The sequence below is a fragment of the Anguilla anguilla genome, chromosome 9 (genome assembly GCF_013347855.1).
Source record: "Anguilla anguilla isolate fAngAng1 chromosome 9, fAngAng1.pri, whole genome shotgun sequence".
NCBI lineage: Eukaryota > Metazoa > Chordata > Actinopteri > Anguilliformes > Anguillidae > Anguilla > Anguilla anguilla.
Genome location: NC_049209.1, coordinates 44,787,708 through 44,800,576, shown reverse-complemented (window position 1 = coordinate 44,800,576; position 12,869 = coordinate 44,787,708). Strand labels below are relative to the sequence as shown.

Sequence of the window (12,869 nt, the reverse complement as noted above, 5' to 3'; positions counted from 1 at the left end):
GGGAGCATTAATGCCTTTGGAAATGGAGATGATGCGTGGGGAGAGTACATTTGAACATAAAAAAAGAAGAGCAGAAAGAGTAAAAGTTGAGATTTGGGTGGAGGGATGAGGGATGGGGGATGGGGACGGGGACGGGGGTCCGGTTCAGTTCTTCAGGACGGAGTCGTACACCTGGTACACGTACTGGGACACCTCCGGGGCCCGGCACTTCAGGGACAGCTGAGAGAGAGAGAGACGGAGAGAGGGAGAGAGAGGGACGAGAGACAGGGTGAGACAGGGTGAACCCTCGGGCACGTCTAGCAGACATGGGGTTTTATTACCCCAAGCAGCCATTACAGCTGCTCTAAATACACCAACCGCCAGTGCCTTTATTCCCTTCTCCACCAACAGAAGCCTCCTGTGAAGACCTGCATGTGTCTCATGGAAGCTTTATTTTATGTGTTTAGGCCAATTTGTATCCCCGGTTTTCAGAGTACGTGTTTTGGAGGAACTGTCCTGCATTTACGGAAGAGGTTGCAGTGATTAGACTGGTTTAGAACCACAATTTGGTGTTCCAAATTGGGAAAAATAGTACATAATTTGGGATAAAATCAATGTAAAACAGAAGCAACAGACATTTTTTTAAATATTAAATCATACCCACGCTATTTTCAATAATTGGTATCTCACATTTTAAGAAATGGGGCTCTGACACAAGTTTATCGCGTTTACCACATTCCGACGGAAGTCTTAATCGTACTCTGGGAGCTCCGGTTCTTTCTCTTACTCCATTCAACCAAAAGGCTCATTTCTGAATGCGTTCCCTTCACTCTCAGGAGTTCCCACCATATGTGTTCCATTTCAACAAGCGCACGTCGTGCCAACTCGCATAACACCAGTTCACATGGGCACGCACAGTGATTATACCTGTAATCAACTGCAAAGCGCAAATCAAATCACATCGAAATTGAACCTAATTTGTCCGTATAGCGCATTTTACAAACATCTGTCGCAATATGCTTTACGTTGGACCCTGTCCTAAACCCTCACAACTACAAACTCCATGGGAAGGACCAAACCCAAGATAGGGGAAACCAGACCCCAAGGGGGGAGGAACCAAACCCAAAAGGGGGGGGGGGCAGACCACAAGGAGGGAGGAAATTCACCCTCATCTGCCCGAGTACCAGCTACCTCTAAGATGGAGAGCTCTTCTGAAAGCTCTTACCCATATGTTCTGGAAACATTTTTCCCCCTTAAGTGGCATCCCCAAGGGCTCACTTCAAATAAATATTCCAACAGGCTCCCGCTACATGGAACATGCATATTTCAGAACGGCTGCATTAAGTCATGAATTAGGCCCGGCTTACCCCCCCCCCCCCCCCCCGCATGCCGTGCGCAGACTTAATGCGTCGCGCTTCAGTCCCCCTCCAGTAGAGACCGGTGCTCTGCTGGGGGCGGGGCTGGAGAGCCCGTTAGCCTGAGGCCGTCCGGGAGCGGGGCTGGAGAGCCCGTTAGCGGGGCCGGAGAGCCCGTTAGCCTGATGCTGGCTGGGAGCTGGGCCGGAGAGCCCGTTAGCCTGACGCTGGCTGGGAGCGGGGCCGGAGAGCCCGTTAGCCTGACGCTGGCTGGGAGCGGGGCCGGAGAGCCCGTTAGCCTGACGCTGGCTGGGAGCGGGGCCGAAGAGCCCGTTAGCCTGACGCTGGCTGGGAGCGGGGCCGGAGAGCCCGTTAGCCTGACGCTGGCTGGGAGCGGGGCCGGAGAGCCCGTTAGCCTAAGGCTGTCTGGGAGCGAGGCTGGAGAGCCCGTTAGCCTGACGCTGTCTGGGAGCGAGGCTGGAGAGCCCGTTAGCCTGACGCTGGCTGGGAGCGAGGCTGGAGAGCCCGTTAGACTGAGGCTGTCTGGGAGCGAGGCTGGAGAGCCCGTTAGCCTGAGGCTGTCTGAGAGCGAGGCTGGAGAGCCCATTAGCAGGGCCGGAGAGCCCGTTAGCCTGAGGCTGTCTGGGAGCGAGGCTGGAGAGCCTGTTAGCCTAAGGCTGTCTGGGAGCGGGACTGGAGAGCCCGTTAGCAGGTCCGGAGAGCCCGTTAGCCTGAGGCCATCAGGAACTCCTCGCGCTACAAGGGTATGCAAGGCACGATGGCGCCCTCTCGGCACATTGATTATCCTGCGCACCGAGGGAAGCGACTCCAGCTCGGGAGACTATTCGCTCGCGATAAACACCCAACGAATCACGAGCGAATTCGGCAAAGGCAATCGTCGTAAGGTCAGGCCAAGCCCTTTGGCCAAGGCTGGGGTATTAACTTAAGCAGGCGACTACTTAAGCAGGGCTGCCATGCCGCTGGGCTCTCCAGCAGTAGGCCCCCTGGCTTCCAGCGCTAAGGATGCTAACTGCTGTCGCGTTCCAGCGGTAACCTGCTTCTCCCTGCGAAGCTGCACGCACTGCAGTGGCGGGACGTTGCTGCGAGCACGCAAAAGGATTCTAAAACGGGAGTGGAGGAGGAGGGTGAGGCACAGCCCGGGCAGCTCAGCAGTGAGGCGGAAAAGATTTGAACCTGTGACCCTCGGAGGCTGAACCGTCCTCCACTGCACTGCCCGAGGCTCAATCAGAGACCTTCTAACGAACCCAGCCGATCGGAGAGGGGAACCAGCCATCGTACCCGGGGCCAGAGGAGCCTCCCCTTCCACGGATTTAAATCAGTCATGTGCAGCAGGGCTCCACGCTAGCACTTCCTCCAGGGAGCACACTAATGCATCCTAATTAGTAGATGTGCTCCCAAATTAGTTTTCCAGGTAAAACGCATCAATTTTCTGGAGCAAGTGCTCCTAAAACGGGAGCAATGTCGAGCCCTGCGCATGCGTATGCATCACTGATAAAAATAACCTAATACAATTATACCATAAAATTACAACTTCAATTATAAAAGCATATTGCATTAAATCAGATCCACCTCCTAACTCCAGTGTTTTGTGTGTGTGTGTGTGTGTTTGTGTTTGTGTGCTCCCTCTGGCCCGTGCGTGTGTGTGTGCGTGCTCCCTCTGGCCCGTGTGTGTATGTGTGTGTGTGTGCGTGCTCCCTCTGGCCCGTGTGTGTGTGTGTGTGTGTGTGTGTGTGTGTGTGTGCTGCCCCTGGGTCATGCGCGCTGATGACTGAAAATATTAAGTCCATTAGACAGTAACCGATAGCGCCGTAGCCAAGGCTAAGCCGGGCCCACCTTTGGGAACTCATATTAATCGAGCCTCCGCTCAGCTATCAAACGGGTACCTATTAAACAATTAGGACAGGGACGCATTAATGTGGCCATTCACACATTAATCTGTTCCTCTCGGAACTGCCACAGCCATTAATGAACCAGCTCCCAGGCCTTCTACGGTGGACGTCTAACGAGGACGCAAGGTGCGATTCTTCCCCTTCCGGAGCATTCCAGACGCGTCCCAAAATGCCTACGGAGGACCTGACATGTTCATCAGGCTGTTAGCGTTTTATATCGGACAGATTTCATTTTTTTTTTTGGACGGGTGTCACATTTGATGTTTTCTTGACTGAAGTCCAAGAGTTTAACGGCTTTGTATCCTTGGTGACAAAGAGATTTGTCATGGGGGGTGAAGGAGAATTAATGAAGACAAAGAATAAGTCACGGTAGCATGCGATTAGAATAACAGACGACTCCTAGCTGTTAGCATCCAACGACTACAGAATTATCAAGGGAGAGTTCATCTCCGTTCCTTTCCATTAGAATGTACATTACCCTGTGGATTCACTGAAGATTGAATATTGTGGATTAGAGAATGCAGGCATGTGTATATCACTCCGTAAGTATGAGCAATTCATGTTCAGAAACTGCAAAAGTTAGTTCAAAAAACACATCAACATGATTAGCAAGAAAAGGACAAATTTTGAGGACGGTCAAAAGAAATACCTGAAGATGAGAACATCTGGCCATTAGCAGTTTTACAGATACACCCCCCAGTGCTGGTCATGAAATAATACAGTCATTTTAAATCAGGATCGTTAGTCTCGACAGCTGTGCCAGAAAAACACCTTGTCAATGACGCGACCGCTGCTTGATGCAGAAGATACTGAGGCCGGTGCGACACTAATTACCTACAGAAACAGGAAGTGACATAACTCACCATATAAGGTCTGCACCTACTTATATGGCGAGCTATACGGCTCCCCTGACCTTCATCCCTACAGAGCGTGTACCTGGGTGGTTGGCCAAGCAGAACTCGGGACTGTTCAAGGCCGCCCACGGGCGAAGGGGCCACGCGTGATTAACGGGGCCCACGAAAACGAAGCGCCGCGGCGGGATACTGGGAGGCGGTTCGGCGCGCGCAAGAAAGGAGGGGGTGTTTTTCGAGCCGCCGCCGCCCCCCCCCACCCCCCCGCCCCCTCCCCCTCCGTAAAACGCCCGACCGGCCATGCGCACGGCTCCCTAAGACCCGTTGCCGTGGTGAAATGAGCTGCAATCAATCACCCGGGAGCCAGCCTGCGCTCCCACGGTGCAACGCCCCCGTTTGGGTTCGAGCGTTGAGAGACGGCGGTTGGAGAAGCTCGCGCTGTTGCTGGGGGGATGGGGGGGGGTGGGTGGAGTCATCTCATCACCGTGCAGGTCTCACTGCTGGGGAGGGAGGGGTGGGTGGGTTTAGGGTGTGAGAGAGAGGAGGGGAGGGGGGTTACCGTGTAGTTGGGGTTGCCAGGTTGGATGCGAAGCTCCGCCAGGATCCAGATGCCGTTGGTGAGCTTCAGGGACTGGTAGAGCATGTCCTGCCCCTCCACGTTTCTCTTGGCGATGGTGTAGATGTTGTTGTTCTGGAGTTTTCCGGACACGGTGTCTGCAGGCCAAGGCACACACACACACACACACACACACACACACACACACACAGCGTTAAGCACAAGCCTTAGGACCTCACAAGGCCAGTACTTTCTCAATGTTACACAACTGAACAAAGGACTGAATGAACAAACAAGTGTCCCTGTATAGCTTGAGTGTGGACATATCAGAACGTACACACAAATTGAACAAGACTGAAACTTTTCATTCTGGTAGGTTTTAATTCTTATTTTCTTTCACATAATGCTTTGCAGGAGAGCAAGAGATTATATGAGATGCAAAAACGGACTTACGATCAGCCAAAATATTGTACTCAGCAAACTCCTGTGCTTAACATCACCATATAAATCATAAGAAACTACAAGCAAAAAAAAATGTTTTAAATAATGCAGAACACTGCAGGCATCTATGATAAAAATGGACCTTCACTTATTTTAGTGATTTTCAAATGTTTTTGCTCAGGAGGGACTTTACTAAAAAAACAATTATTAACTGGCTTTTAAGATCAAAACATTTTTTAAATGTGCCAATCTAATTCCCTTTGAGTGATCTCAGATCATCTGCAGAAAGGAACTGGACGTTTCACACATGATCTAAAAGAAAAAAGCATTACCACCAATATAAAAAACCTTTGCTATGCTGCCACTGCTGTTTAAAGCTTGACGGGATTACAACACGGTAGATATCGCTGAACTGACAGGATAATCAGTGGACACAGAAACTGAAAGACCTGGTGAAGTGCTGGACATGCAGTACCATCTCCCAGACAAAATAATAACGGTCTACAACAGGGGTCCTCAATCTTATCCAGAAAGGGCCGGTGTGGGTGCAGGCTTTTGCTCCAACCAAGCAGTAACACACCTGCTTCTCAACTTCTCAACCTTCTCTACTAATCAACCACTAGAGTATTTGCTGAGAACCTCAATTAGTAGAATCAGGTGTGTTACTGTGTGGTCGAGACAAAAGCCTGCATGTACACCGGCCCTTTCTGGGTGAGATTGAGGACCCCTGGTCTACAAATAACCGAGGAGGCGGTAATGCAACCCAAAGGATCTGGGGAGGCTAACGGGCTGCCCGGTTAAGCTACCGCAGCCGCTAACCCTGGACTTCCTGTCCTATGGTCTGGCGCACTGGGCCCAGGGCTCTCAGTGTTGGGCCTGGTGCGTAGGAGCGGTCTGACCGAGGCCTCCTGTGGGCCTCGTGGAGGTCCGGGGCCTGCGAGGAAGAGTTGCGATAAGAGCGTTCGTCAGGCTGAAGACCGGAGAGGAGGTCAGAGAAAGTGAGGGACCAGGATAAGGAGAAGTAGAGAGAGAGAGAGAGAGAGCGAAGGAGGGAGGGAGGGAGGGAGAGAGAAAGGGAGAGGCCAAAAGAGCAAGAAATGGAAATAGGAGAGAGACACATTCGCCATGTTGGAGAGGGCAACCAATTGAGAACAGTGGGGGGGGGGGGTTCCAGACCCTAAAGGACAGGGGAGTGGAAGAGGCTTTACTCCAATCCCATGCCCTTTGCGCATATTAATGAGTGGGGGAGGTGGGCGTTCGCAGTTCACCGACGCCCCCACACCTCTCCACTGCGTCGAAAGCCGTTGGCAAGCTTTCAAAATCGGTCCGTTGAGCACACAGACGAGAAGACCAGTCGCCACTCTCAACGTAACTCAAAGTCAAAGAGTCAAGAGAAACAACAAAAACAACTGCGAAGGGGAAAAAAAACCAACGTTTAAAAAAAATATGATAAATATGACAAAAACATTTTTTTGGATATCCGTAGTAACGTTATACATGGGGAATGGCGAGGAACTGAGTATCACAGCAGAAAGAGGTGAAGTGAAAGCCAATTTCCTCCCACGGCAGGCTTAGGAGAGGCTCACCCCCCACGCCTCTAATCTCAGCGCTGGATAGGCCGATTGCGCAGAGAACGTTCTAGACACCGCACCACAGAGCCTTAATTAGACACAGGCCCACGTGTGAACGCGGCAGCTTCTCCCAGGGAACTCGTCGAATTCGGTCTGATTTCGATTTCTGGGCGGAACTGATACAAATTGCACTGTAATGAGTTCCTCTTGTGCAGTGTTCTTGGTTTCATGCAAAAAAATAAATGAATAAATAAATAAAACAAATAGATGAATAAATAAATAAAAACCCATCTGAATCCACCAGCCTCCGTACACCGTTTAGAAAGCAGGGCCATCATCCCACTGTTGGTCTCACCCCCAAGTCCCTGAACGGAATGAAATTAGAATGCTACAAAATGTCCGACAAACCCGAGGAGCAGCTCTAATTCTGACAGCGGTTTAATGAGGTAGACTTAAATTAATCCCACCTGGGGGTGGGTGGCATTTGCCAAATTTGTTCCGAAGCACCGTCACAACAGACACCTCCCCCCCCCACCTCACCCCACCCCCCAGCTACACGCCAGGGCGTGGCCTCTGCAGTCTTTTAACGCGCTACCGCGAAAACATCACCCACGCGCTCTCACGCCTAACGTCGCGTTAAAAACGACGCTAACACAGGACCTTTCAGAGGAAGCCGGGTCCGAGGAAAGAGACCGGAAGCTTCCCAGAAAGGGGAAAGGGACTGTGAAATAAAGGGCCGTCGCTCCAGACAGTGGGGGGGGGGGGTACGGGAACATAAGCCAAAAAGGACATCTGACACAGGAACACCCCCGCCCCGAGGCAAACGATGGGGAGATCAGGAGAGCACATCTGTTCCGCGGTTTGCCATAAGCCGATTTTTATACCCTTCATTCTGGAACATTTTGTCTTTCATTTCAGCGGCAGCCAGTTGCCATCAAAAAAAAAAAAGTGAAAAGTGATTGGTGACATCACATCAACCGCTCATTCCTGTGATAAAACAATTTAAATAAACACTTGTGTCGCATTAGCACGTTAGCCTCATTGGCCTCCATTTTGTTTATTCTCATCATTCAAACTCGCGTTTAACTTTTGCCACTTTTGGAGATGGAGTCAGTTATGTCATCGTGAGCGTCCCGCAGAACGTCTTCCTCAGAGTCTCCCGATACAGCGCTCCTCTCCTCAATCGCAACCGCAGAGAAGCTCCGCCCCCAGCACCGCACCGCTCAAACCACGCCCCAACATGGCTCCTCTGCGCCGCACACCCACAGCTGCAGCCTCAGCGCACGTAAAGACTCGGCCCACAATAACGATTGAGACGTTATGTTTTGTTGTCACTTTCAGGCACCCAACTCTGAAGAACCTGCCAGAGATTTTTCACTTGAGTACCGCCTGAAGCGAATAAATACTGTAAATAAATAAATAATAAACAACACAGACATTTTTTTATTATGAGATGCATTTTTACCTGACAGCTTGTCAAACACAAAAAAAATTAATGAAATGAGAAGCATCTTTAATCTCCGCCAACCAAAATTCACTCACATCAGCGGAAGCCACACTGGACCTGGAGCCAGCTCTGCTCACCTAGGGGTTCAAAGCCGAGCCACAAGCAAACCTCATTTTATTGTTGGGGGGGGGGGGGGGGCGTGTCTTGGGGGGGGGCTGCGGTAAACGCACCACTTCCCCCCGCCTCACTTAGCAAATTGGCAGTAAATACTGACTCCCAGAGTGGTAGACCGGAGAACTGCATTTCCTATAAGGGCACAACCGCCGCTTCAGCTGCCACTCAAGAGCCTATCAGCAAAGCTCATTAAAACGCCGCTTCGCTTACAGTAAACAAACCGGGCTCGGGAAATTCTGAAGAGCGCGGGTCGGCTCGGAACCCAAGGAGACGGGCGGCTCCGCTGTCGTTCTGAGGGATAGGGAAATGGCGGTCGACCGCGGCGGCACGAAAGGAGCCGACCAACCCTCCGTGCGTGTAATTGGCTGAAAGGCCGGAGGAGATCCAGGGGCCCGGGGCCCCGAAGCCTGGACCCCGTGGAGCGGGGCCAGCATTCTCTCAATCCTATCGCTCCGGTACAAATGGGGCTTTTTTATCCCCTCGCCTCCGACCGGTTTAGCGTTCGGCGTGAAATGAATTGGCTCCAGTCTGATGAGTACAAACGGGGTGGGGGGTGAGCGGTCTGATGAAGTGTGGGGCAAATGAAGAGGCAGCGTTGGGCCTGGAGGCGGTGCGGGGCATTTCGCCGTTAAACGCCGTTTCCACGCAGAATAACCGCACCTGCCGAGATGGAAAGGACGAAGGGAAGCCCCTCTTTGGTTTTATATACGTTTTTTGTGAGGTTTTTTAGGGAGCAGCTGGGATAAAACCGTTCACCGACTACAGAATAGTGATTAAAGTAAACAGGTCCATGTAATTTAATTTTATGATCATCGCAATACGATTTATTACCATAAAACAATGAAATGATCCGCATTTGAGGACTTGACCTCTACACCCGAGGAGCAGGAGACCGCACTGGACGGCTTCACCACACATCTCCGCATAAATATTCAAACGCCACGCCTCCCGTCCCCGGACCGGACGTGAACTCTGCTGTAACTCTTCAGTAAGTACCTTGGCCAGGTTAATCCAGACACCAGTCCCGGCTGTGTGCGCTGAGATTGCCTGACCCCCAGGGGGCATTACTCCCCGACCACTGCAGCTGTGGGCGAGCGCTCAGTTTGAATGAACTGGGCCCGAAGAGCCTCCTTGAAGCAGAGGATCAAGGTGTACTTGAGTGTATGGACATTCGTGTGTCTATGTGTACATTTGCGAGCGTGTATAGTGTGTTTCGGGTATGTGTCTGTGTACATGTGTGTAGGAGTGAGAATGTACAGCGTACCTATCCATGTTTGTGGGTGTATGAGCGAGCGTGTATACCACGTGTATGTGTGAGTGTGTATAGTGTGTGTCTGAGTACATGTGTTCGTGAGTGAGCGTGTACAGCACACGTATCTGTGTACATGTGTATGAGCGAGCCTGTACACTGTGTGTGAGTACATTAGTGCGCTCGCGCGCTCTCACACACACACACACACACACACACACACACACACACACACGCACGCACGCGCAGCACCTGGCAGCAGGACGCAGAGCGAGCTCCGCTGCGCTCAGTCATCTCACCCTGCACCACACCCAGCCTCTCAGCGGACCTGCAGCGCCCAGCCCAGCCTCAAGGTCAGCCCTCCCGATTGGTCCACGCGCCACAGCGACGCTTCGCTACCCTGACGACCTGCATGTGACTCCCCCCCCCCCCCCCCCGCCGGGCCTACCCCTCCAGAGAGGGCTAGCGGCCGCCCCAAACCGCACGCACGCAACGACAGCGCTCAGGTAAATGCCACCCAGACAAAAGCCGACCTTCCACGCGCTCCGACGCACGGCTCGGGGCGGGGGGGGGGGGGGGGGGGCGGGGGGGCTGGGGGGGTCGAACCTGCGTCACGCCGCGGCGTTCATTAAGCGGACTTCCGGCCGATTTGAATCGGGCCGGTGCCATCTGAGGACAAATCCGCCTTTGATCTGCTTACAATTCCGCAGGCTCTGACGCAGGGCAGAGACCCCCCCCCCCTCCCCCCAGGCTGTGACGTGGAGTGTATTAAAAAAATAATAATAAATAAATAAAAACAGGTGAAGGCACATGGTGCGTCTATCACTGTACCATTGTGGTGTATTATTCGCTAAACATCATTTTTTCACTGTTCTTCAGTTCAGTAGTGTATAATTTTCTGGGTAGTTGCTTTTGTGCCTTTGTGGTCGCTAGGGAAATACATTAGCCTGGAGCTCGGAAGACCGACCCAGCAACGGGACAGGAAGCGCCAGTCCTTTTTTTTAGCATCCCGACTTTACAATGATTTTAGCGAATGGCCTGGGGGAACACTGAGATATGCTCATGTTTGTCACTTTCAGACAGACGTTTGTGATGCTGGGACAGCAATCAGCTCGACAGAAACACACCTTTTTATTTTTTTGAGCGAAGCAATCAATCATTTCAAAGCGAGAACCACTTTGGTCGTGTCTGAAGATTGTTTGCGTTCGCAAAATGACATTCACGACCGGCAAATTTATTCCGTTCGTCGTGCTGCTAGAGGGGGAGAAATTGTGTGCTTAAAGTTAACCAGGTGAGCTCGCAAGTTAGCTTAACAAATTGAAATGTCAATTTCGACTACGTTAAATTAGCCAGAAATCTAATTTAGTTTATCGCATCATTAGCTAAGCTCAGTAATTTACATTTCAGTAAGCACCTTGGCCAGGTTAATCCAGACGCTGCTATCTTTGCAGAAAATCAACAGACGGTCATGAATCTGTGCAGTCAACATCCTTCATGTCAAAAAATACGGAAAGGAATTCTGGCCGTCCACGAAATAAGCTCGTTATTTTTCAGTGGCCAGCTACAAATTCAGGTTAACCAAAGGACACAAAAGCAATAAAATGCTAATCATCATTTTTAGTACCGACACAGTTCATTAAGAATCTTCACCTGCTTTCTTGGAAAGCTAAAAAGGCTGGGATTTGACCTACGCGCTTAAAAAAAAGAAGTCATTTCAGAGCATTAAGCTGTAGTTGGCCGGTCACGAACCTGACTGACTGACAAATTTAAAAGCGTAGAAAATGAAATATCCAAGAAGCAAGCCTCCCATAAAGAGCTTACCTGCGCACTGCAGCTTAAAAGGCTATTGCTATTTTATTGGGCAAGCGCTCAGACTTATTATTTTAACACTGGAGGGCTCAGAACATGTTTTACTGACTGATTTTACAGTCTGTCTCCGTACCGCATTATCTACAGCAGACCTGAATATCATAAGGCCGATAACCGTGTGTGTTTTCGGACGCAGTGTTGTTCTCGCTTGCGATTACAGTGCCGAACCGTAACGATCGCAGCTTGCTGTCACAGCCGAGAGTTTGTTTCAGTGCGGACCTGCGCAGCACTGCCGGAACAATCCGGCAACATTCAAACATAACAGCTGGAACTGTCTCAACGCTGATTGAGTTGATTGAGTCAAAAGGCCTTTAAAACTCATCTCAAACCAGCGTACACATACAGCTTGAAACATTTAAAAATCTAGTATCAAGTTTTCCAGCCTCTGTTTCTGTCCCATATGCTGAGGAGATTATAAATGGTAAACTAAATAAATAAAAAGAGCTGAAGGCACACAGGAAGATACGAGTAACGGCGGCAAAGGGGGGCTCCAGCGCCGGCAGGCTCCAAAGAGGCGTGGCCTAAGCGCGCCTCTGAAGATCTGCCTCCGGTCTTCATTAACACCCGAGCTCGAAAATGAGCCCGAGCGGATTTAAATAGAGCTCCTGACTCCGCCCCGCCAGCCGAGCCCCTGGAGCGGCTCGTCTCGCACTTCCTGTCTGCGCTGACTCCGCCCACCTGCGAACCCGCCGTGCCCCCCCCCCCCCCACCTCCTAAAGCCAGGGCAGGTGTGCGTCCGGAGCTTTTGAGCACCACACAAACCGGGACGAGCTCGGAGAAGCCCCAGAGCTGTGAACGCTTCAGCCTTTTTATTTAGCACTACAAGGCCACCAGCCAGTCCAAGTCCAAGTTTGCGAGGAAAGCCATGGTCTCTCCTTCCAAATATGGGCAAAAACGACCATGTGATCAGCTGATACACCCGCACAACTCACCTGTGATGGTACATTAACACTGCTTCGTGTCTGAACTTCACTGCTCTTTGTCTCTGACCTTCGCTGCCCTTTGTCTGACCTTCACTGCTCTGTGTTTGACCTTCACTGCTCTTTGTCTCTGACCTCCACACGTTCCCACTCCGCCGCCCACCTACCTGCGTTTAAGTGGCATTCCTTGATCTGGTACTGAAGCTCGTTCTCGTTGGGAATGTCCTTCCAGGTGGCCAGGAAGACTTGGCGCTCTGCAGCGGGAAGAGAACGCAATCTCACACACGCGTACATTCCAGAGATTTCTCAGTCAGTTTGTTGCCATTTAATGTGATTATTCGTACAGTTGTATTTATTTTTTATGACGTTTGCAGGTCTTAATGTTTTTTTTTTTTTTAATCTGTTAGCTCGGCATTGCTGTAAATGAGACCTTCTGAGATTGAAATAATGGCGAACTGAGTTGACCCAGACGGGCACCAGAGACTGCTGCGAGCTGCTCTATGACTCACCATCTCTTACACGCAACTCCACGCGAAAGGCTGTTAAA

At 51.1% G+C, this 12,869-nt stretch overlaps 1 protein-coding gene across 3 annotated transcripts in view; it reads right to left on the bottom strand.

Annotated features, from left to right (window-relative positions):
- ap2b1 (adaptor related protein complex 2 subunit beta 1) overlaps positions 1 to 12,869 on the bottom strand; it is a 37,771-nt gene continuing 24,902 nt past the window's right edge. For all 3 annotated transcript variants that reach the window (XM_035433355.1, XM_035433356.1, XM_035433357.1), the window contains 3 exons: positions 12,490 to 12,576; positions 4,655 to 4,809; positions 1 to 219 (listed from right to left, as the gene is read on the bottom strand). In XM_035433355.1, coding sequence (XP_035289246.1) covers positions 145 to 219; positions 4,655 to 4,809; positions 12,490 to 12,576 — 317 coding nt within the window. In that variant the 3' untranslated portion in view covers positions 1 to 144. The remainder of the gene's footprint in view (positions 220 to 4,654; positions 4,810 to 12,489; positions 12,577 to 12,869) is intronic.